Source organism: Poromitra crassiceps, assembly GCF_964638095.1.
Source record: "Poromitra crassiceps genome assembly, chromosome: 22".
NCBI lineage: Eukaryota > Metazoa > Chordata > Actinopteri > Beryciformes > Melamphaidae > Poromitra > Poromitra crassiceps.
This window is the reverse complement of record NC_139647.1, coordinates 20,285,101-20,311,321: the sequence shown is the minus strand read 5'-3', so window position 1 is coordinate 20,311,321 and position 26,221 is coordinate 20,285,101. Positions and strand designations below refer to the sequence as shown.

Here is a 26,221-nt window from a genome sequence, read left to right as displayed (position 1 = left end):
TGACAATCTTCAAGACATTTTTGGCTCATGGCATAACGTAAGTAACCCTTGACACACAAATTGGAATAAAAGAGACAAGTTGCTCAACCGTTATTTCATTTTTGAATGTTAAATAATCATCACAAATATATAATTGCACGAGTCAGACGTACGTCTGTATACCGACTATATTCTTCACAGTCTATCTATGGTGTCACACTGCAGAAAATTTCCAACTTTTCCTGTCAGACTTACACCTTTTCTTGGTTCTTTGTTGTGATACTTTGTGATTCTCTATGTTATGGTAATTACCAGCCGCAACAGCATGTGGCTAATATAATTTTTACTCTGTGAGTCTGTGTGTGTCAACATGCAAAATGTGGTCCTGGTTAGGGATGGGCATTTTGAATACATTTCCATTATCGAAATTCGGGAAAATTAACCATCAATTATCGATGATCAATAATAATAATAATAATAATAATAATAATAATAATAATAAATTTTGATACACTTTACATTGTTTGCGCTACAGGAGACATATCTAGCCAAGGCTTATTCATGATACAAAAGAGGCTCATATATATATATATATATATATATATAGGAGGGAGGGAGAGAGAGAGAGTGTCTGAGAACATGCACGAGAACAGACACTAAGGCCAAGTGTCAGTTTTTGTTAATTTACCATGTTGCATGTAAGATAATCCAGAACTAATGCACAAGCCTCCCCTCTCTCTCTCCCTCTTTATCTTTCTCTCCCCCCTCTCTCTTTCTCTCTCTCTCTCTCTCTCTTTCTCTCTTCCCCCCCCCCCTCTCTTTCTCTCTTCCCCCCCCCCTCTCTCTTTCTCTCTCTCTCCCCCTCCGTCTCTCTTTCTCTCTCTCTCCCCCTCCCTCTCTCTTTCTCTCTCTTTCTCTCTCTCCCCCTCCCTCTTTCTCTCTCTTTCTCTCTCTCTCTCCCCCTCCCTCTCTCCGTTTTCCTGCCATTGCAGCCAAGAAAGCTTTTCCTCCTCTCCTCTCTCATCTTCTGCTGTCTTTCTCTCAGACTTGCTGGCCGTGGTAGCTGCTAGCTGTTACATTTTCCACTGTTTGTCAGTGGAAGGGAATGCACATGCTGGGAGGGGGCAATCGCAGGCTATATGATTTCCTGTCATGTGATTGGCTGTAGGTTGCTTCTTGTGCTTTATGGAGAAGCAGGGCAAATAGTCCTGCTGTTTGAATGCATGTAGAAGACAATATTGCTGAGACAAACCAAGTGGTTGAAACAATTGCACCCATACTGAAATGTATAGGGTGTTCTAACTGTATTCACGAGTTTCCTGGTGAGACCGTGGGGCGCTTCCATGACACCCTCCCTCCCTGTTTCCAGCTGCCGGTTGCCTGTTTCCGCCCAGGACCGTTCATAGCGAAAGAGACTGAAAATAATCATAATCATTGTTGTGACTTTGTACCTACCTATGTCTTGTAATGGAGCCCCCAGCACAATAATTTCACACGTGCATAATTGTACAACGGAGTGACAATATATTGAATCTTGAAAGATTCAATAAAGCTCCGTTCATGACCAAATAATAAGAGTTCCGGTTTGGACGTTTAGCCTTCAAAACAAAAGCGGCCGCTATGCAACCACATACTATTTTTTTGTAATTTCGGCTAAAATAAGCCCATACAGTATAGTGAATTTACATTCACCTCGTTTTTGTAAAATATCGCCACTATGCAACCACACAACGTTACTATTTTTAGCCATTTCGGATTAAAAAGCCATACGTTCCCACTCTTTGACAGCGTCCTTGCTAGTGAAATTCTTTTTTAAACAGGAAGTCGACAATCGGCAACCGCTGAGAATCATGGGAAACGTAGGTCCAGGAATAAGGTGAATGTAGGGTATTCTAACTGTATAGTATAATAAAGTCGAGGGGAGCTTTAGCCTAATAGTAAAATAAACACTGGTTTCCTCCTCCTGGTTTCTGTCTGAGCCTAAACAGTAAAACATTTGAATAGATTCAGGCGGTGTCACGTCATAGACGTCAGGTAGCCTGAAAAGATGTGTTTTTAGTCTCTGCTGAAAGATGGGCAGTGATTCGGCCGTCCTAGCGCCACAATGGTGAAAGGAGCCACCATTGTGGCGCCAGGGACAAGAAGAGTCACGATCGGGATGATGGGCGAGGTGATCTGCAAGGGTGGAGGAGCAGAGGTTTGGAACCTGACCATAGATTGTAGGTGCAGAGGAGCTGTCTGGTGTACCGCCCTGTAGGCCAGTACCAGTGTCTTGAATTTGATGCATGCCGAGATGGGAAGCCAGTGGAGGTCCCGGAAGAGGGGGCGTGACGTGAGAGAATTGAGGTTGGTTGAACACCAGACTACAGCGTTCTGAATGAGCTGTAACAGTCTGATGGCAGAGGCAGGTCGCCCAGCCAGAAGAACGTTACAGTAGTCCAGGCGGGAGATGACAAGTGGCCTGGACCAGGAGTTGTGTCGCTTCCCTCGTAAGAAATTGATAGATTTTGCAGATGTTGTACAGGGACAACCGACAGGAGCGTGTAGTAGTCGCTGTGATGCAGGCCGAGCTGGACAGCTGGTTGTCAAGGATCACCCAGAGGTTCCTAGCTGTTGGAGAGGGTAACACTGTAGTGTTGTCAATGGAGATGGAGAGATCTGCGAGAGGGCAGTCTTTTCCTGGGAGGCAGAGTAGCTCTGTCTTACCGAGATTGAGCTTGAGGTGGTGGGCAGACATCCAGGCACAGATGTCTTTGAGGTAGGGGTGTCACGATACACTCAGTTCACGATACGATACGATACACGGTATTGGGTTCACGATAACGATACGATACGATATTTTAACAATATTTTTTTGCGATCGATTTGTAAGTTGAGGGGGCATCCTCCACGCTAATTTGAGTAATTTCACCATTTTCATCCTCCGTGTCTGTAACGTCCCTCGTCTGTTCAAACAAAGCAATGAAAAGGAGAGCGAGCATGCGATCAGATGCAGATCAGTGCCACCATGTTCAGCTTCTTTTTCTCGCGATATGAGATTTCATCTCAACGATACATATTGTCACGTTTTGATATCGCGATATAGTGTGGGACGATATATTGTGACATCCCTACTTTGAGGCATGCAGATGTTCTAACTAGGGATCCAGGACTGACTGTGAATGAACCTGGAGGGGCAATGAACAACAGAATCCAGTGACAACAGCGTGTGGGCGCTCGAAGGATGAGAATGAAGTTGCCAAAGCTTGAATAGTGTTTAAAGTCAAGTCAAATCATTATTTATTTGTGATAATTATGTATTTCTCTTGCAGAAGATGTGTGTTTCTACACTCGCCTGAGAGTGACATAACTTCATCTATCATTTTCTTTTCCTCTCAGCTGCATGTTGTTGCGTTCAGGAAGATAGTTATTTGTAAATAGAACACACAAAGTTAGCAGCTGACATCTTTACTAGGGGTGGGAATCACCAGATGCCCACGATACAATACTAAAACGATACTTGAGTCACGATACGATAGTATTGAGATATTGCGATATGCTAGTATTGCGATATATTGAATATTGCGATATTTCAATATATTGTCACTCCTAACTCCTTTTCCTACCTTTTCCTTGACCTCACCGGAAGTAAAACACGCAGTGTTTTTTTGTTTTGTTTTGTTTTTGCCCCACATGTAGGCTACATTATTAAGCTTCTCTGGACTCCATACGCCACTGCAGGCGCGGACTGCACCATCGGGCGCTTCAGGCAGATGCCCGGTGGCCTGGCATGGCATGGCATAAAATAAAAAAATATATAAAAATTTAAATTAAATATCGATACTTGGCGTCCAAATATCGATACAATATCGTCAGGCAAAATATTGCGATACTATGGTGTATCGATTTTTTCCCCCACCCCTAATCTTTACAAGTGAATCATAAGCCCGTGGACATCCTTCACAGTAAACCCATCACCTCCGGTCCTCACCATGTAAACTTAGATTGCAAAAGCCCGATATAAATCACACGTGTTTAACAGTAAGAAATAACACTGTAGCATTGCCTTTATTTTCAGATGTCAATGTTGGCAGATGGTCCCACACGACTTCCAGCCAGCAACACCTCATAATAAAAATACCCCATCATCCATATTGACTAGTGAAGGAGAGGCAGCCGTGTGACCTTCTCTTCTTGGAGCAGTTCCTTCTCTCATCTGTTTACTTCACTTTTAGAGCGTTCTCCAAGGTGAAATAATGGGAGCTGACGCTGCTTAGGAAAAAATGATCCAAAACCGCCCCCGAAAAGGAAAAGCCACCGCCTTTGGTGAATGTTTCGAAGTCATTGTCAGGTCAGACTTGAATGTTTAGAAGTCATTGAATGTTTAGAAGTCATTGTCAGGTCAGACTTGACCCAAGCAGCCACTGAAGTGAGTCAAACATACAGCCTTCGGTGTTTCTCCTAGAAAGATTTTCAGGCCTGGAGGGATTTCGAAACGTACCTCGACCGCAACGGTGGGGGCCCTCGCTGGCGACGCTAAACTTTTAGCTAACCTGTTTGCATCTATGTTCGCAATGGCATCCCAAGTATCATCATACTATTATGGGATCCGATGTGAACAGTTGTATTATGGGATGTGCGTTTCCCAGGCAACGACACACGTTGACATGTTTTGGAACAGCGCCGCACGCTGGCACGATGCTCCTAAAAGCAAAATGCTTATTGTTTTGAATGATTTGGCATCTTCTATTACTGTCGACACGGTCAACACCAGTATTGTTGTATTGTAATAATATGCTATAAAGGTTTATTGACATTTTGAGGAGAGCAGGGGAAAAAATCGTAAAAAAATAAAAATAAAAATAAAAAATTCTTTTCTGGCCTGGCGGGCCCGCCAGGCCTGTAGAATGGTAGGGGAAACACTGGCCTTTTATGCTGTTTCTTTTAACCAATTGACAATTGGCTTGCACCACCTGGGTCATATACAAGCAAGGGTTGGCTACAACCTTTCTGTTGGGCAAAAGCAGCGGCCAATAGAGAGAGGAATGAGTCTGGAAGTATACTTCCGGGTTCTTCAGTGGAAAAGTCTATGGAATTTAACATGGGGGTTTCACTTAAATGCATAAAATAAGGTCTGTGCCGGGTTAACAAAAGTTTATGGGAACACAAATCTGGGTTCTGCATGATAATCTTCACCAACGTGAATAACTTTGATGACTTTTGGAATGTAAATGCGTTTTTCGTTCAATGCAGTTTTTATAAAACGCTTCAAAAGGCATACAAGTTATTCACGTTTGTGAAGATTATCATGGATAATGGCTGAAATGGCTGCAGAAATCAAACTCTAAAGACTGGTTCAGTTCAGTTCGCCTCGGTTTCCATCTGCTTACTGTCGAAATTCCTTTCGTTTTGTCCATCATGTACCACTGGTCTCTGTGTGTACTTCAGGGTCCACATCGCAGAGGCTGCCCACTGGTCTCTGTTAGGGCTTTCACACCGGCAGGGCTCCGTGCCGGTTCCGGTTCCCGAACCCAAATTTTAACCGGCCGGCGCGTTCAGACCGAAAAAATAATTGGTTCGGAACCTGAAAAGTTGGTTCTCAGCGGAACCAAAAGATAGTTGGTTTTTCCTTGGGAACCGTGACATCATCAGTGGGCGTGTCTTATTCTAGGCTGTGAAAACGAGCAGGAAGGAGAAGAAGGCAGTGACAACATGGAGAAAAAGAATTTGCTGTGGTCTCCTGAGGAAACCAAATGTTCAGTGGCGAGTTGGGCATCTACCAAGTTTCAAGAAAAGCTAGAAAGCAGTACAAGAAAGAGCAAGTTGTATGCCGAACTTGCGGAAGAGATGGCCAAGGCATGGGTTCAGTCGAACGCCAGACCAAATAATTAATAAACTTAAAAAACTGAAGGACTACCGAATAATGTCCTCCCACTTTGGTTCCGCTTAAACTGGTGTGAACGTGGGCTGGTTCGCCAGAAAGCACCAAGGTTCTGAGACTCCAGAACGGAACCAGAGCCAGAACCAGAACCGTGTCTGTCTGAAAGTGGTATCTGTGTACTTCAGGGTCCACATCACAGAGGCTGCCCACTGGTCAACATGCTTGGTTCTCTGGCCAGATCCAGAAATGCGGGATTGATTAGGCCCTAGTTGTTTGTGTGTGTGTGTGTGTGTGTGTGTGTGTGTGTGTGTGTGTGTGTGTGTGTGTGTGTGTGTATATGTGTGTGTGTGTGTGTGTGTGTGTGTGTGTGTGTGTATTGTATGCTGTCCACTGACTCCAGTGTTTGTCTCCGTACAGCTTGTCTGTTTCGCCACAACGCCCTGTCGCTGGTCTATCTCCTCTACCTGCTGCTGCTGCCATGGTTCCTTTGGCCCAACAAGCACACCATCAGAGGTAAGACCATACCTGTTTGTGTGTTTGTTTGCATGCCTGTCAGTCTATTGTACACTATGATTATTATTATTATATATTATATATTATAAGACCATGCCTGTCAGGCTATTGTACGCTATTGATTATTATTATTATTTTCAAACCCTGGATTTGTTTGTCAAAATAAATGTGATTCCCGTCCCTGTAGCTTTAAGACGTTTTGCTCTGCGCTCTTTGCTGCAATATACCTTCTCTGGTGTGTATACCTCAACTGATGCTGCCAGATGGTTGGTTTCAGAGTAACCATCCGGGAACTCGCTCGGGAAACTGTTTAAAAGGGGCAAGCACTTTCAAAAAATACCTAGCAGATGATTGGATGAACAATCTGTCTATCACGGCTATCACCGGCTCGCTTCTCACTGTCGTCACACCTAAATCCCGCCCGTATAGCTGCCTCTGGATGCTGATTGGTACAAACTGCTAGTTGTTTGGTTTCAAACCAATAGATTGGACCGTGGCAAGATGGATTTGTCATGTGTTTGTGATCTTGTTAGTGCATACCAGTTAGTTAACCCATTTTATACCTGATGCAGCATTTGTGTGTGTATCCCTTTAAGACCGCGAACCGCGTGACGCGGTTCGCGGTCTTAAAGGGATAGACACACAAATGAGGGATATACACGCAAATGCTGCATCAGGTATCAATGGATTAAGAAGAAGAAATAGCTGAATTATGAACATCATGCTTTCTAAGCATGAGGCTATCAGATCAACATCCATAATTGTACCCATAAAAACTTGTGTTTTGGGATGGTTTCATGTCGTCTCGGTGCTGTTATTTGATGTTATTTGGTGAAAATGGTATTTTTCCTCATCTGGCAAAACAAACCAATCTGAAGGAGGAAATGCTCCAGAGTTCAAATAACTCAATCCAAACATGCTTGGTGTGAATGCACCTGAAATATCAGAAACTTGAAATATCAGAAAGTTGTTTCATAGGAGAATATGAAATGGTTGCAGCTGTATAACTTGCAGGAGGATCAGCGGGGATTCCCTTTCTGAATTGTAAAACTTAGAAGAAAAGATATCAACCATGTATTCAGAATAATTTTCCTGTCATGCCTCAGGACCACAACCGGCTAGCCTGGGTAAACCCATAGCCTCCACGTGACCTCTATGATCTTGTTAGTGTGCTAACAATGTGCACATAGATGTCATGTGGAGGCTGGGTTTACCCAGGCTAACAACCAGTACCATTCCCACACATTTTGAGGAGCCACAAGCTCAAACTGATGCTTTGTGTTGGTTTAACCCCAAAGAAAAACACATTTCTCACCAGTGAAGGAAAATGAAGCTCACACGTGGCTTTGGCTGCGAAATTATGGTTTGCTTGAGCATGTTGAAGTGTGAGACCTAACCAAATCAACCACACAGCAAAGTAACAACTCTTCTCCTGATTTGGACCAAAGCAAAGTAGAGTTTTGAAAATGCCTCAGACACCCCCCCACACACATGCACATGGTCGAGTCCAAGTCCAGATCGAGTCATTAGTGAGGGGGGTCAAGACCGAGTCAAGACAAACAAGTCAAAACTACAAGTCCATTTCAAGACCAATACCATACCATAGCAATGTGCTATCCAAGGCTACCATTGTATTTATTGACTAAAAAAATATAGCATTTTTTTTAGGACAAAATTAATTGTAGCCAGCTTATGCTCATAACATACAGTAGCTGCACCTTTACTTCACTAGGAGTGTATTTCACCTACTTTATCTTACTGCTCTCAGCATTGCTTGACTGAAAATATTCTTATCTTATCTTGGCATGGCATTTTAATTTAATCAAATGATTGAAATGATCTTATGTCATACTAAAACTGCATATAGGATAACTCCGCACTTTGGCAGTCCCTCCACTACAGCCCTGAATGCACATCATTTTGTCTAGTTTTTCAGACTATTTTTCAGCAGCAGGTCTGCCTGTCGACCAATCACCCCATCAGCAACAACAAAAACAGTTGCCGGCCGAAACTGTAAAACAATAACTTATGAAAGCAACATGCTAATCGCCGTTATATATACCAACATATACCATACCAACACTAGCCTTTTTTGTTGACATTCATTTATTTATAGCACATTTCATAGAGAGACAGTTCAAAGTGCTTCACATAAAATAGATGAAAGACATAAAATAGATAAAAGAAAATAGCATACCGAAATAAAAGAGATTATTACAAAGAAAAGTTTCATGTAAAAGAACAAGCAAAGGTATTACTGTACTTTAAACGAATCAAAACAAGTAAAAATAGTGAGATTTTTTTTGGCTAGTTAAAATAACATCTAATCCTGCAATATACACAAGTTTCAGCTAATAAACGGAAATGAGATGTAGACAAGTCTCATTGCAGTGTGAGTGTTATTGTGTTGAGAGATCACTTTTTGCTTTGGTCCTTGAGTGTGTTTGAGACTGTTTGGTTTTTCCTCATCAAATACCAATAAACACTGGATGGATATGCTGCTCTGACACATCCGTCTCACACACACACACACACACACACACACGCACGCACGCACACGCACACACACACACACATCACACATTTTAAAAAGTGAATACACACTGAACAATAGCAATGTTTCTTATCATGCAACACACACTCACTGGTTCAGTCACTGGTTGTGTTTGTCCAGCTTATCATCCCTTTCATGCCTCCAATGACCGTTGACTGATAATATTTCCTGTCTGTAAGCCAATCAAAACACAGTAATGTCAAACATCAGTGTGAACCAGGAAGTGGTCTATATATAGCCTGACACTGAAATTCTGACCCGGCCTTTGTTCTCTTTCTTTCTTTCTTTCTTTCTTTCTTTCTTTCTTTCTTTCTTTCTTTCTTTCTTTCTTTCTTTCTTTCTTTCTTTCTTTCTTTACAATTTAATTTATGTAAAGAAACAACGTTGGAACCAAGGAGATAAAATAGTAAACTGTAGCTAAAACTACAACAAATTTGTTGCACAAGATCTTCCCTTCTGTGCAACCACTATGTGATAGGTGTCAGTGTCAGAGGGCACACTGTCCCATGCTTTTTGGTTCTGTCACTATCTGGATTCTGGGCCAAAATATTTGATTGGTACTCTAATACCTACAAAATAACCCTACAGCCGGAGGAGGAACTCGCCATCTTCAGCTGCTCGGAATCCTCTCCGCTCCTCCCTATGTCCTCGTCCCCTGTCTCTGACACAGGGGACGACTGTCGCCAAGAGACTCATTCTGAAGGAATAGAAGTCCCCCTCTCCACCTTCTTTTCAGCTGTGGTTGACGGACATGGTTTCAGTTATACGGATGGAGAGACTCAGGTTCCTGAGGACCAACTCACTTACAAGATTCTCAACTATCTGGGACCCGTTTCTGGCCTACTTTGATGAGGTTAAAGGCGGCGACAAGTGGCTCGATTTCTCATGGGCTCCTTGCATGGGATCACATGCACAACAGCTCTTACAAGCACATGAGCACCTCGCGCGGCTGCTAGCGCCTCGCGCGGCTCTGCTAGCGCCTCATGCGGCTGCTAGCACCATGTTGTAATATTGGAATGTCAATAATATGTATGAATTTTCTTCCTTTTCTTTTCCTGTGTCTGAGTTGTGTGTGTGTGTGTGTGTGTGTGTGTGTGTGTGTGTGTGTGTGTGTGTGTGTGTGTGTATGTGTGTGTGTGTGTGTGTGTGTGTGTGTGTGTGTGTGCGTGTTCTAAAAAAAAACTGAAAACTGAAATATTGGGGTGGAAAAGACAAGTAAGACGACCTCCTTTTCTTCGTTTCACACTCCCTCTGTTTCCTCTGACAAAATGCGGAAAGACTTTTATTTGGCGGTAAAAGAGAGAGACTGAGGGAGAATAGAGGAGAATTCCCCACACACACACACAGACACACACACACACACACGCACACACACACACACACGCACACACACACACACACACACACACACACACACACACACGTAAAGCCTGGCAAGGGAAAACGGATTATATCTGTAATAGGAACCAGCATTGCTTCGCTCTGAGAATTAAAAGACAGTTTTAGCCTCCTCAGCCACAGATAAACGGGGAGAGATGGACTGCGAAGCGCCTTCCCAAACCATTGGGATTCATTCAAATAATAAATTAAATGCATACATCATGCATGTGGAAGACTCCCATAGTCCGTTTCAGTTTCAGAAGTTGATCGGCTTTTTCAAGATATTCCCATTTCATATAACATGCATTGAAAGAACGCTATTTCCTCCTCGTTTTGCTCCTTTTTTCTTTCTCCATTGCCGACAATCTTCTGCTTTGCATCCGTTCTCCTTCTTCTTTGCCAGCAGAGAAACACGTAGAAGTCAAACTCAAACTTGAACAGAGAAAAGAATATCACGGCCATCTGTAGCTGACTCTCACGTCTCCTCTGCCAGCTTTTTCCACTGGAGTGGAGGGTCTCCATTTGATGTTTCTCCCAGCTGTCCCTCTTCCTGCCTGCCTTTCATCTTTCACACCTCTGCGTTCACAATGATGTGTTGGAGGCTTCTATGGCCCCTCCCACTTTCGTGCCAGGAGTCTCTTGCTCCTCAGCCAGCTGATGTTTAGTCTCCCTTCTGCTCCTCTCAACATCCCAAAGCCTCGCCTGGACTTTGGCCAACTCTTTGCTCAACTGAACCATGGCCTCAAGACCACTGTTCCTCTTGAGATTGAAAGAGAAGATTAGCCAATTACTGTAAGAGTTTGGAAGATTCGCTCTATTTTCCTGGGCACCAAGCACCTCCTCTTTCTCAACAAGGAGAGTTTCTGACTCTCTCTTCCATTGGACCAGTCGCGGTAATAACAGCCTAGCTGGACTTCAGGTGACTCTCAAACTCTGAGATGGTTGGCCTTGCTGGTCCTTAGCTGGTTCTCAATCTCCGAGTCACTGACTCTTTCAGACTTGGGACGGCTCTCTATAGTTCCACCATGCAAGCCTGGCTCACCTCAGCAGCTTGTTTGGAGGTTTCCATAGGTGCCTCTTGGTGTTCATGTTCTCCATGCAGGACTTCAGCTGTTCCATGGTAGTCAGGGCCTCTTGTTCTCACTTAGGAGAGTGACATTTTTAGTCTTAAGGTTCTTACACATCGAAATTGCGATGCGAGTTTTGACCCACCTGTCAATCACAGCCACAGATGTGTACACGTCGGAAGCGAATTTCTGAAAAATCGACCGTGGTTCGAAAAAAAATCAACGCCGCAATAACGCTCAGCGAAACTTCGGCGTTGGTATGCACGGTTGCATTGACTGATATAGGTTCGGAGAATATTATTGACGCGCAAATTAATCGCACGAAAAAAACGCTCCCGATGTGTAAGGACCTTTAGGGTCACTCAGGTGAGATCTGCTCCTTCACCTCAGGTTGAACAGAGGCTGATGTCATGGCCTCTCTGTTGCTCTGCAAGTCCTGGATAATGAACTTGAGGTGCTCCTCGGCCTTCCTCTGGCAAGCTTTGAACACAGGGAGTCAGTATTTCTCTGCCACTCCTTGAGGCTGGACATCAAATCAGTCTGAAGGTCTGTGACCCCTGCAGTGGTGGCTCCACTGCTCTTTCTCCATCTGTCTGTCCTTCTCCATCCTGCATCTACCAGCCTGGACTTCTTCAGTGGTTTCAAGTACAGGGACTCTCTTCCTCTCACAATCAGCCAGGGCTATCCGAAGCTCATCCAGTTGAACACTCTCAGTCTCCTTCTCCACTTCCACTGATGGCTCTCAATGGCATCATGCAGAACGGTTCTCCCTGTCACTCTCAGCTAAGGCTTAGTGGAGGTCATCTGTCTTCGCTTTTTCCATTTCCTATTTCCTTCCTATCTCAAGAGCCTTTGATAGCTTCTCCTAAGCCCTGGCGCAGCTCATCCAGTTGGGCTGCTGATTATCCTTCATCGGTTTCAAAGATCTCTCTGTTCCACCTTTGCCAATTCAAGTTGAGCTCGAGTAATTATGTCTTGTCCACGGTGGCTCTTAATCTCCTGAAGCTCCCATTTATCCTGGTCACAGTCTTTCTTGAGCTCCTCAATCTCTACAAGCAGTTCCTCAAACGCTGATCCTCCACTTAAGCAGGTCAAACCCCTCGTGAACCCCTTCTCTGCTGTTCCACAGTACCTTCTCAGTCTGCTCTTCAGCCACTCTCTCTTCATTTTCTTCTCCAGGTTCTCTGAATGATGAAGTACTCAGGTGCTCAGATGATAACGTAATAAATAACAATTCCATTAGCACATGGCCAAAGAACTTGATAAGTTTCCTATCGAATGGAAGAGTAAAATGTGTGTGGGTTTTTTGTACTCTAATTCATGTTCACGTGTTCACTCCTCTAATTCTTTTTATTTTTACGAGTATTGAAGATTGAGGTGTGGCTTATATATATATATATATATATATATATATATATATATATATATACTGTATATATATGAGCCTCTTTTGTATCATAAATAAGCCTTGGCTAGATATGTCTCCTGTAGCGCAAACAATGTAAAGTGTATCAAAATTAAGAAACTGTGTCCAAACACCCAAAATCAGCCACACCTCAATCTTCAATTCAAGATTCAAGTTTCACTACCTGGTTTCACTTGGGAAATGACCGCTTCCATGCCTGAGGCATATTATATCAGCAAAGAGTTTCCACCCTGGACCAAGCTATCAAACACCGTTGGCTGTGTGTGTGTGTGTGTGTGTGTGTGTGTGTGTGTGTGTGTGTGTGTGTGTGTGTGTGTGTGTGTGTGTGTGTGTGTGTGTGTGTGTGTGCGTGCGCGCGCGTTTCAAACTGGAAACATCCAACAATATGAACAGTCACCTGAGAGCCAAAGTAATATTGATGATTAAAATAAAGCTGAGGAATGAGATTTGAGTACATACGATATAGAGATGCCTTTTCCCCCAAAACACACAGTTCTGGAAAGTACGTTTTGAAAGCCAGATCTCTCAGCATCTGTCTGCTTAACAATATACCCTGTGCTGTGTGTCATTACCTGGATACCCACACAGACTGTCACTGTGATAAATGAGTGTTATAGACAGTGTGATGAAAGGACAGTGTTGAGATGAGCTCTGAGAGGGGGCAGCTTGCCAAGGTGATTTATCAAAGAAAGATGGAAGCTGTGTTGTGTTGCATGTGTTAACAAGTCCAAAGGGACTGACAGCTATAACACAACTAGTGGCTGTAAATGTTCCTACATCACGGAGGAGGGGGGGGGCCCTGACAGCAAAGGTTTGGGAACCACTGTGTTAATGTCATAGAATCCAATAGCGATAGTGGCGCGCGCCTCAGAGAGCCTGGTTGCCAGGGGTCGCACCTCGGAGATTCCAGGCCGACGGGCTGCACTCTCCGCTCCGGCAGCTGGCTGCCTGCAGCTCGCTGAGCTCCACTCAGGCACTAACCTCGCGTCAGCAGGCTCTTCCCGAGGGGAGCGCCACAACACGCTGAATCCCACTCGATTTGGAGGCGGAACACGCCAGGATTGGCCAAAGCCCAATCCAGTCCCCAGAATTGTCAAATAAAATCATCGACATGCTACTGTGACCCGCCTCTCAACCTGTCATCTCAGACAAGTTGGCCCCTATCTTCCCACTGGCCTTAGGCGCAGAAACTGGCGTTAAACGCAAAAAAAACGCGCCTTGCGCCTGCCTCGGGGAAATAGCATCATGGTTTTAGGCCCCGAAATGCGCTTTACGCCGAAGAGGCGTGGCGCAGTGCCAGAATAGGCCAGAATGGGCGTTTCGGCCTTAAATACCGGCCTAACGCTATCTTGCCCCCTGGCATTAATTTAGCGCTTAGCGCTTTTCAAAACCAGGCCTTATTCAGTGCACCGGTTATATTACTGTGCGTAATTGCGCGGAGCTCTCCTCTGCCATCTCTCTCTCTCTCCCCCTCTCTCTCTCTCTCACTCCCTCTCTCTCGCGCGTCAGACAGGCGCAATGACCGATGAAAAAAAGTTGTTATACCGTAGTTTTGAGCCCCTGTCATTCAGAGGCTGTTGCATCATCCTACCTGTGCAGTGGGGGATAAGAAATGGTAGCGAGAGAAAACGATATCATTCTGCCCAAACTTTCACCAATCTAATCTCATCATGACATCCAGGGATAGGCTATATTTTTCTAGCCAATGCGTTTAGAACATTATTTTCCTTTTGATCTTGCTATAGTGTAGCGTATTTACATGCTTGCTGTATTTAAACTGCAATGAGATTTGTTTGAGAGCATAATATGGAATAATATAGGCTATATGGAGACAGACGGGGATGAAAGAGGCTATATGGAGACAGACGGGGATGAAAAGAGGGAGCGCCGGCTCCCCTACCAAAGCCACACATGTGAAATCTCCCAGCATGCATTGAGGCTAATACATTTCGACAAGAAATAGCAACCAAATCAGCCTAAATAGGCTAAGTGGTACAGTAGATATAAATAATATGTATGTTAACACAAGATGCAATTCTGGAACATTTCAATATTGGACAAAATAAAACATAAAAATCAAAACACAACCCTATGTGAAACATATATGTAATCCAGGTGGAATATATATCCCTCACAAATACAACGTGATATAGACGAGTGACAGCCGTAACACGGTTCTACTGTGATGTCCGCTCCAGCAAGACTTGGCTTACTTCACACATACTTTTACAATAAAAACACATGTATGCAATGACTTTACATAATGTAGGCTATATTTATGTGCATCATTTAGCCTGTGCAGTTATGAAACTACCTGCCCTGAATGAGCCGAGTGGGGGTGCTTGTTCACTATTGTGAAAGTTATGCGTTTACAACATAAAGATCATGGAATTGGATGCTATCAGGAATGTCACCGATAGTTAACGTTCTATATTGTAGGCTACAGGGAGACCATCAGCCCTGCTGAACAGATCTGTATTTGCCTGGCTGTGGTTGAATTGTTTTATTCAGGCTATGATCTGTGATGTGCTGAGATATCCAAATTGGCATGAGGAGATGACAGCATGCAGTCAAAACCTGGACATGGATCAAGTGGATCGGAGCTTTGAAAGGAAGAATGTCATTGAGTAACTGAGGTTCACCAATGTGCACAGTTGTGCATAATTCTACGCTTAAAAGGGGTGGTTATAATGCTTAAGGCTGCGTGTAGCGCCAACACGAGAATAGCCAGTGCGCGGGTCCACGCCCACTAATCTGCGCTGTGCCTGGCGCTAAGCGCTAATTTAAGGCCGTTGCAACGATAGAGCCCGTTATGTTTTCAGTCTGAAACGGACTCTGACGCACACGACGAACGGGTTCAGTTCGACTTTAAGCTTTTGTCCATTATCACATCACTACTGGAACCCACAATATCCAGACCAGAGCTCCAGGGATCTTGGATTAGCTTGGATTTAGGACAAACTTCTTTTAAATTGAAATATTATGTGGAATGAATTTCAGTGACAGTGAAGCTTGATACTCTGGTAACATTTTGCAATATGGAAAAGTAAATATCTTATTTCTTGCCGTTTTAATCATTGCCATAAGTGTTGCCTAACAATATGCTTTGTGCAGTGTGCACGACCTGGATACCCAGATAGTCTGTTGTCAAGTGTGTTTTCCAAATCAAACTAGTTGCCAAGTGCACGTTCCCCAAATTAAACTAGTCGTCAAACGTGTGCTCATGACATCCAGCTGGGCATCACGTGTGTTCTACAGTATGTGGAAACTAGGGGTGTCAGAAATAATCGATTATAAGATGCATCGCGATGCAGACCTGCACGATTCTGCATCGATTCACAAATGTCAAAAATCGATTATTTAAAAAAAAAAATGTTTAAAAAATAAATAAATTATATAATCAAATAAAATATAATGGAAGTACATGCAGTTGTTTATTTTAATTATGGATCATAATACAATGCAATTCTAAATGCACTTTTATTTTAAAAGTAGCCACACAGTGAGAAAAAAGAAAGTGAGAAAAAAAATCATGTATTCGGGAAAAAAAAGTGATGCATCGATTTAAGATGCATCGAGATGCATCGAGATGCATCGATAATCGTTATCGAATCGAATCGTAGCCCTCTGAATCGTAATCGAATCGAATCGTGAGGCCAGTGAAGATTCACAGCCCTAGTGGAAACGTTGGTGACGAGCAGCGAGGGTGAAGGAGAGTGTTTGTGTGATACAGTGTAATGTCTGGGCCAAATGAAGGGGAGTGTTTATACAGTGTCATGTCTGGGCCAAATGAAGGGTAGTGTTTGTGTGATACAGTGTCATGTCTGGGCCCAATGGAGGGTAACACAGTCTTAATGGTGTCTTTGCCACTGACGGGTAGTCCCCATCTCCCATCTAAATTTATACTGGTGACGTCGACACACTCTGAAGTCTGAAGTGTACACTGGGTTTACCTTTCAACCAGCAGCAACCAGAATGTGTCAGATTGACTGCCTGAAAAATGGACCATAATCTAATACTCAAATGTAACAGACTCAGATTTAACAGACTTACGCATATATGTGCAAAACTCTTAGGCACCCTATATGTTTTATATATGTATTACTCTACACAGAAAGTAACATTGTAAAGTAACGTATTACTTTCAAATGAAAGTAACTAGTAATATGTAGTATATTACATTTTGAAAGTAACTTGCCCAACACTGGAACCTAGTAGGGCATGATGTGTTCATACACTATTATTTTATACTATTATACTTCTCTAACCATTTAAGTTGCTCTTCACAGCCCAAGACAGCTATATTAAGGGAAACAGCTCCACCCCCATCGACCTCCCCAACACACGCAAAGAAAAAAAAGTAAAAACAATTATTAAGCAACTGCTCTATTAGGTTTTACCCCCTCCCACCCCTGTAAAACATTCATACAGACATAATGTGTTTTTCCCCTGCTCTGCCCAAAATTTCAATAGACCTTTATGGCATATTATTACAATACAACAATACTGGTGTTGACAGTGTTGACCGTAATAGAAGATGCCAAATCATTCAAAACAATAAGCATTTTGCTTTTAGGAGCATTGTGCCAGCGTGCGTGTGGCGCTGTTCCAAAACGTGTCAATGTGTGTCGTTGCCTGGGAAACGCACATCCCATAATACAACTGTTCGCATCGCATCCCATAATAGCATGATGCTACTTGGGATGCCATTGCGAACATAGATGTGAACAGGTTAGCTAAAAGTTTAGCGTCATCACCAGCGAGGGCCCCCACCGTTGCGGTCGGGGGGTACGTTTTGAAATCCCTCCAAGCCTGAAAACGTTTCTAGGGGGAAACACTGGACATATATACCTCGACCAAACATTCATTCCTGTGGAAAATCAAGAACTCCAAGCAGCCAACTATCAAAGCTTCTGTAACAGTGACTCAGATTCAACATTCCTGTGTTCCTTATAGTGGAAACTACCCCCCCCCCCCCACACACACACGCGCACACGCACACACACACACACACACACACACACACACACACACACACACACACACACACACACACACACACACACACACACACACACACACACACACACACACACACACACACAGAGGGTTTATGGAGGAGCAGGGTTTTAGAGGGCAGTAGTGGGGTTTCCATCCAGAGGAGGTTGGGCTGGAAACACCAACACGGCAGCGAAGGGAACTACAGTCATGTGATTCTCAATAGACTCTAAAGACAGAAGCAGCTTGGAATGAATCTAATCAGGAAGAAACTGTGCATTTATATTCAATACAATTCAATGGGAGGGGAGGGAAAAATCTGATTTGTGGTCTTTTTGTCCCCCGCGCAGACCTGAAATCAAAACAAAACCCCTTCATTTGATCCCCAAAATGTACTTAGTTTCTCGTAGAGACGGAACGAGATGGAACACAGAGTCCATGAAAATTTCACATCACGATTATAGTGACCAAAATGATCATGGTTATCAGTATTATCACGGTTTGTTAAAATGCGCTGAAAATGTTAAATAAAAGTACTAATACACAAATCATTTCACCAAGTTTTATATTGAAAACTATAACTATAACTATTTATATTGATAGACTGAAATCATTTCTCCAAGACGGTGCGTTTGCATCTGGGAGACGGTTGCCAACTTTGGTTGATGATGGACAGTATTTACCATGTTTTTCAAAGCACTGTAATCACAGTACCACGGTTGTAATGATAATGAAAATTTGAAACGGTACAGTTATCATAAGGAATTGTATCACGGTTAACATTAAAACCGATTATTGTTACATCCCTAGTTTCTCGACTACATAAACATGAATAATTATCCATTAAAAATAATAATAAGGGATTTATTTGTGGGTTCATTCATTCACAGAGACACTTGTAAATTAAGGGATTCTTCATAACCTTTGGGCAGTTTTACATGATTATTAAGACGTGGAAATGAATGGAAAAGTTACCGTCTCCCTGATTTTGTCATTACATTAGAAAGGAAGGGGTGTGTTTAATGGGGTTTTGATGGGATCCCCCCATTGAATAACTCCTTTAATTAATTTTGACGGGATTTTGCATGAATTAAAGGGGGAATTTAATGTTTCTGAACAACATACGAACAAGACAAACAGGCTCAGACACGGGAAAACAAAAGAGAGAGAAAAAAAAAAAAAACATTATCAACATTCAGTGTGACGTCGTGCTACCAGTCTTGTAAGGTGCTTATATGCTTATAAGTATTGTGCCCAGGATCCCACACAGGGGATCCATGGGGAACCAGTCTGGCGAGTCACCCGTCGCCCCTAACCTCAACGAGGTACGTTAGAAACGGGTCCCAGATGGCAGAGAATTTCTTAAGTGAGTCAGTCCTCAGGAACCTAAGTCTCTCCATCCGTATAACAGAGGTCATAATCGTCAGCCACAGTTGAAAAGAGGGTGAGGAGGGGGACTTCCATTCCTTCAGGATTAGTTTCTTGCCAACAGTTGTCCCTTGTGTCAAAGACTGTTGCACAGCTGTAGGGAAGTTCAGAGAAGACTCCGAGCAGCCAAAGTGCTGAAGTGTGATTTTGTAGGGGAATTCATGTAAATGTGAGGGTATTTTAAGGGATTAGCGGTTCGTATATATAGAGCCTGTTGCATGTAATCTGTTACTGCCACAAGCCGCTGTGTGTTTAAGCTGTTTGCACAGTGGCAGGTTGTCACAGATGTTGTATCGCTAAGCTGAGTTTATTTATCACCAGATCCTGAAACCTGGGCTCGGCCAGTGGCTGGTTTATTTAAGGGGCTGACAGCTGAAAACATCTTGACTCAGGCGTTTTAGCGAAAGCCTAGCGCACGTTTCATCACTACATTGTTGTGGATCACACTAATACGCACCTGAGCCTATTCAATCCCACACTGTGTGTGTGTGTGTGTGTGTGTGTGTGTGTGTGTGTGTGTGTGTGTGTGTGTGTGTTGGGGAGAGATAGATAAATAGTGTATATAGAGTCAGGCGGAGAGAGAGAGAGAGAGAGAGAGATCGAAAGACAAATGGGAGTTCCAGTGTTTCCCAGAGGGCTCGTTAAAGGGTGATTCCGCTCATTTAACAAGACCAGAGGAATGCAGCTCCTCTGACATAATTAATGGTTTTGCTTGTTGGACCTGAAGCTCAAATCAGGATTCTGGCTGCTGAGCTCATTTCATGCTCAACTCATCTAATGACTTCTTCACACTGTGAGCAAGCTGTTTGATGGGCCTCTCTGTTCTCTGAGTGACTGGTGTTGATTGCTTCTATGTAGTAGTCTCGGCTCCCAGACGTTTGGTGAGCTGCGCCACCAAACGTCTGGGAATTTCACTGTCAGAAACTGTCTGTCTGAGCCCGGCGAGAACGGCCGGCAGCAGACACGTCTACATTTATTATTAGAATTTTATTTGGTAGCGGCAATGCCATTTATCATAGTCCTAACACAGAGCATGAAGCTGATATGCTCCAAACAAAATTTATAGCTGTGGTTTATTTTACAATAATTTTTCCTACCCGGAAGTGGTCCGCTTGCTACTGTGAAGTCATCAGCAGCCAGCAGGCTCTGTAACGTTAGCCTCGGGAGTCGGGTTTATCGCTGGGGGAAAGACCTCTAGCCGCCGGGGCCGGATGAAACACGTCCTATTAACAGGTTATGTTTGTTTCTAAGTGATTAATATGTTTCTCCGCAAATGCGACGATGTTTTGCGAGACATCGGTTCTGCATGAGAACTGCCCCCAGAAAGCAGGCCCGCCCACAACACTCATGATTGGTTCTCCGATGCAAGGCTTCCAACAGCGCCACCTAACGTTATGCAAAGATTTAAATAGTAATATTCTCAGTCTTACAGGAGTGAAACGGATTAAGACTAAGGGCTGAGTCTATCTATGTAGCGGCCTGCAGCTATACAACGCTTTGAACAGGTCAATCGTATTTTTTTTTTTTTTTAAACTCTTTATTTTGAGTTAACAAAAGTACATGACATACATCGACACTTGAAAGGAAAAGAAGACAGGGACAGAAAGAGACAAACAAAAACAAAACTGTCGCAGGGGGTTACGCTTCTCTGTTCTCGGGTCCTTCCTTTTAGTCCGTTATTGGATTCTGCTCGCCTCTTGCTCTAAAGGCAGTCCACTTTTCCCAACGGCGATCCAGAATCTTGGCCTTTGTTCTAATGCGAAAAGTCATTTTTTCCATGGAGTGAATCTCCTCTACTATGGCCAACCATTGATCTGCTCCTGGTGGATCTTCTTTGAGCCAATTCCTCGTAATGGCCTTTTTCCCCGCAAGAGTGAGAATCTTAAAGAGATAGAAGTCCTCCTTATGTATGGCCTCTTCTGTGATTAACCCAAGATATACAACCTGTGGCTCCCTAGGGAACTCGTAACCCAAGACTTCTTTTACAGTTTGACTAATTGTGGCCCAGAAAGATTGTATTTTTGTGCAAAACCAGAAAATATGAGAATGATTGGCGTTCACCACTCCACACTGTCTCCAGCAGGGCTGCTGTTCACCTAATTGTTTGTTTTTGATTTGAGGTGTGATAAAAAAGCGGATCAGATTTTTCCAGCCAAATTCCCTCCATCCTCTGGAGCTTGTTGAAGTTTGTTGTGTTTCGCATATCGAAAGCCAATCATCCTCTGACAGATTAATTCCCAGTTCCAGCTCCCATTTCGATTTAACATACAGTGAATTATTTCCATTACGGTTATGCAAACTTCTATATAATCTAGAAACAGTTTTAGCTGGGGTTTGACTATATGCTCCCAAAAATACTTCAATCACTTCATTTCCTTCATCTGAGATTTGTTTCTTAATTTCTGTATCGAAGAAGTGTCTTAACTGAAGATATCTGAGCAAGTCCCAGTTTTCTAGATCAAATTCGGTTTTACACTTCTCAAAAGACTTAAAATTGTGACCCTCCAATAGTGTGCACATGGCTGTCACACCCCTTTCCCTCCACCTTGCAAAGGTATTGTCCAATTCTCCAGGTCTGAAGCTGGGGGACTGGGCTGGCCAGATCAATAGTTTACTATCTTTTGCCAAGTTATATTTTTTAACCACTTCTTTCCAGATTATTAATGAGTTTTCTAGAATGTTGTTATCTCCCTTTAAAGTTGCACAAACCTTTCCCCCCAGTAATGTCTGAGGTTGAACTTGCTCCAGACTCATCTCAATGTCTTTCCATCTAGCCCGGTAGGTCGGAGAGCACCAACAGACAACATATCTCAGTTGAGCAGCATAATAATATTCCCTAATGTTTGGTAATGCCAGGCCTCCTCTCTCTTTTCCGATCTGGAGTGTCTTGAATTTCACCCTGGGCCTGGCACCTGCCCATATATATCGTGATATCTGTTTATCCCACGATACGAACTGAGAGTCTGGGATCTTAACCGGTAGTGATAGAAAGAGGTATAACAGCCTCGGCAACACGTTCATTTTGATCACCTCTATTCTAGAACTAAAATCCATAATCAGCGTAGACCATTTTAACCAATCCTTCTTTAACTTATTATTAATAATATTATAATTTGACTCATAGATTTTGTTCTTGTCATGGGTAATTAGCACCCCAAGGTACTTGATTGAATCTGCCTCCCATTTCAATTTGTATTTTAACCTGATTGCTGTACTGGGTGAAAAGTTAAATGCCAAAACCTGAGTCTTTGTAATGTTTAGTTTATAACCTGACATCTTACCATATTCATCTAGAATTGACATAAGCTTGGGAAATGTTGAGTTTGGATTTTGTAGGAAAACAATAATGTCGTCTGCAAACAGACCTATTCTATGTTCCTCTTTTGCTACAGTGACGCCCCTCACCTCTCTACTTTCTCTAATAACTTGAGCCAGCGGCTCTATGAAAATCGCGAAGAGGGCGGGGCTAGCGCAACAACCCTGGCGAGTCCCTCTGAACAGTTTGAATCTATCCGTCAGATGGCCATTGATCTTTATTCTAGCGGTCGGGTTGTCATATAAAGCTTGTATGCATCTTATGAATTGATCGTTGAATCCCAACCTTTCTAGTACTCTAAACAGAAAAGACCAACTGACCCGATCAAACGCTTTTTCTGCATCGAGACTCACCAGGGCTGCATTTAAATGTTGCTTGTCCACCTGTTCAATGATATGAAGAGTACGTCTGATGTTATCCTGCGTTTGTCTGCCTTTTATAAACCCTGTCTGATCTTCATGTATCAAATCTGGTAAAATAGCTTCCATTCTCTTAGTCATTATAGATGTAAACAGTTTATAATCAACATTCAATATAGATATAGGGCGATAGGACTCACAATACTCTTTATTCTTCCCATCCTTTGGTAGGACCGAGATCACAGCCTCTTTCCATGATGGGGGAGCCTCAGCTTTGTCCAGTGTCCAGTTAAAGGAGTTCAGCAGGACCGAAGCGAGTTCCTCTTTAAAGATTTTATACCACTCATTTGGAAAGCCATCGCTCCCCGGGCTTTTGTTGGCTTTCAGCCTCCCAATTGCAGAAACCAGTTCTTCTCTTGTTATAGGATCGGTCAAAGTTTCATTTTGTGTCTCACCTATGGACGGGAGGTCTAATTTTAGTAGAAATTGTCTAATGCTATCTTCATTTTCCAACTCAGGTTGCGAGTATAAGTTTTCATAGTATTCTTTGAAGATTTTCTGAATCTTTTCTGGCTCATATGTAAGTTTATTTCCCGAGGGGTCCCTAATTTTATGTATTGAATTCCTAATTTGTTGATTTTTGAGGCGTTTCGCTAAGACTTTAGTTGCCTTCGGCCCTGCTTCATAGAATGTCTGTTTTGTGAATCTCAATTTCTTCTCTATTTCATCCTTTCCCATATCTTCTATTTGCTTCCTTACTCCTTTTAACTGCTCAACCAATGCTTCATCTCCCTCTATTGGACGTCGCCTCTCTAATTCTCTCAAATTTCTCTGTAACTCCTCATATCTTAATTTCCTTAGCTTGTTCAAATATGCCGTTTTTGATATTAGTTTCCCTCTCATTACTGCTTTGACCGTATCCCATACCAGGACTGGATTCACTTGACCATTGTCATTAACCTTTATGCAATCAATGATTTCTTCTTGGATCTGCGTCACCATGTTTTCATTGTTTAGAATGCTAACGTTCAATCTCCAAAGACCATTTCTTTGCTTATCATTCAAATGTATAGTCAGATAAATTATATTGTGATCGGATATATCCGCTGTTCCTATTGAGCAGTCCATCACCCTATATCTATCTCCAGTATTCATCAAAAAGAAATCTAGTCTAGAATGCACCCGATGTGTTGCTGAGTAATGAGTGTAATCTTTAACTCCTACATTTATGTTCCTCCAAACGTCAAGCAAGCCAGACTCCTTAATTAGAATATTAAGATCTTTAGACCTCTGCGACCTATGTTTGCTTGTACTTGTGGTATCTTGGGAGTAGTTTAAGATTGTATTCCAATCTCCGGCACATACTAAAATCCCCTCTGCTTCGGAAAGTAATACGTCGAAGAGGAGCTTGAAGAACTTTCTATCACTCTCAGGCGGGGTGTACACATTGATTAAGGTGAGCAGAGCATTATCTATCTTCCCTATAATAATCATATATCTGCCTTCTTTATCTCTTTTCTCCTTTATCAATTCAAAATTAACGGAATTATGTATCAGAGTAGCCACTCCTCTTTTCCTACTATTTTTACAAGAGCTAAAAAATGAATTTACATATCCAAACTTTTTCAACTTCTCATGTTCTTGTTTCGACATATGAGTCTCTTGCAAGAAAATCACTTGTGTCTTATCTTTTTTCATTTTAGATAGGACTCTGCTCCTCTTAACTGGGTTGCTTAAGCCATTTACATTCAAAGATGCAATTTTCAAGTCATTAGACCCCGACATTCATTTTCCACGTATTAGAATTAGCAGCCCCCCGCGACACACATTGAACACATAGAACACATTTACCTAACCAACTTTCAGCCAAAATTAAACTTAAACGGACCTCCAAACGAGGAGGAAACACTCTTTCCTCCTCTACTCTGACCCCGTTGGTAGGTCGATGGAAAAGCCTCTCCCTATGAGAGGGTCCTATACTAAGTGTGGCACAAGTGGCTGTCAACCTTAACTCTGCCATCTTACAAGTCCAACGTAACCGTCTCCGCCCACTGAAACCGTTTCTCCCAGGCACATAAATGATAATAATACTCCGCCAATCGGTAGTGTTGTGATAACATTTTTTTTTTTTTTTTTTTCATTTTTCATTTTTCCATTTTTTTTTTTTTTTTTTTTTTTTTGTTTGTGCTTGGAGCCTAGGCTCCCATACCGGCTATTGATTAAATCCTCTTCACCTATTCTTGTGGCATTGTTATTGTTGATAACTCGGATTCATTATAGTCATGCAAGTGCGCTGATTAATCTTCTTCACATTTTGGGGGTGCGCTGATACTCCCTGAGCTTCTCTCTTGCTCTCATGGCGGCAGCACGGCTCCTCTCTCGGTCATCTGCTGGCGTCTGTTGTCCTCTCGTCCCGTCCCGTAGCTGCACTTCCATCCTGATGTCTCCCTCTGTTGGCACCAGCTCCTCTACCGGCACTCCGCGTCTCTTCAGCTCCCTATGCGCCTCCTGGGCATTAGCGTACGTCTGGATCCCCGTGTCCCAGTGAATCCGCATATTTGTGAATGGAGTCTGGAAGCGAACCCCTTTGATCTTTAACGCTTTCTTTATCCCGTTGTACTCCTTGCGCTTCTTGACAATCTCGACCGCGTAGTCATGATCAAAATATATAGGTCTGTTGTTCCACTGAATCTTCCCCTTCTTCCAAGCTTCCCTCAGCACCATCTCTTTAGTTGTAAACTCCTGGAAGTTGATGATGATGGGTCTTGGTGGAGCGCCTTGCGGAGGTTTGCTTGCCAGAGAACGATGGGCCCGCTGTATCTTGAAATCCAGATCCTGTGGCAGTGGCAGCTCGCCTTTGAAGAATTTATCGATAAACTGCGGCACTGAGTTACCCTCTTCTCCCTCTGCCACTCCGAATATGCGGATGTTGTTCCTCCTTGATCTGGATTCTAGATCTGTTAGCTTGTTCTGCAAGGCACGTTGTTTGTCCATACTGACACAGAGCGCTTCGGTTAGCTCCGTCGCCCAGCTCTCTACTCGCTCCAGCCGTGACTCAGTCTCTCCCACGCGGTCCTTCAAGCTCTGCATTTCCGCAGCAATACCATCGAGTTTTCCGTTGATTTCTTGTCCCATAGTATTAATCTCCCGTCTCAGCCCATCGCTATCTCTCTTGAGGTCTGCTTTTAGTTCTTTTATTGCTGAGAGTATTTGTTCGGAGTCCATGTTTGGTCCGGGGCTAGCCTGCTCGCTGCTTTGAGGTGTTTCAGGTAAGCTAACGCTAACGTTAGCTTCAGAATTAGCCACTGCTACGGCGTTTTCTTCTTCCCGAGTGAGTAGCT

General features: G+C 43.1%; 1 protein-coding gene across 1 annotated transcript in view; it reads left to right on the top strand.

Moving 5' to 3' along the window:
• Positions 1–26,221, top strand: part of piezo1 (piezo type mechanosensitive ion channel component 1 (Er blood group)) — a 110,792-nt gene that overhangs the window by 19,884 nt on the left and 64,687 nt on the right. Inside the window, exon 2 of the mRNA XM_083658589.1 lies at positions 6,257–6,352. Coding sequence (XP_083514715.1) covers positions 6,257–6,352 — 96 coding nt within the window. The remainder of the gene's footprint in view (positions 1–6,256; positions 6,353–26,221) is intronic.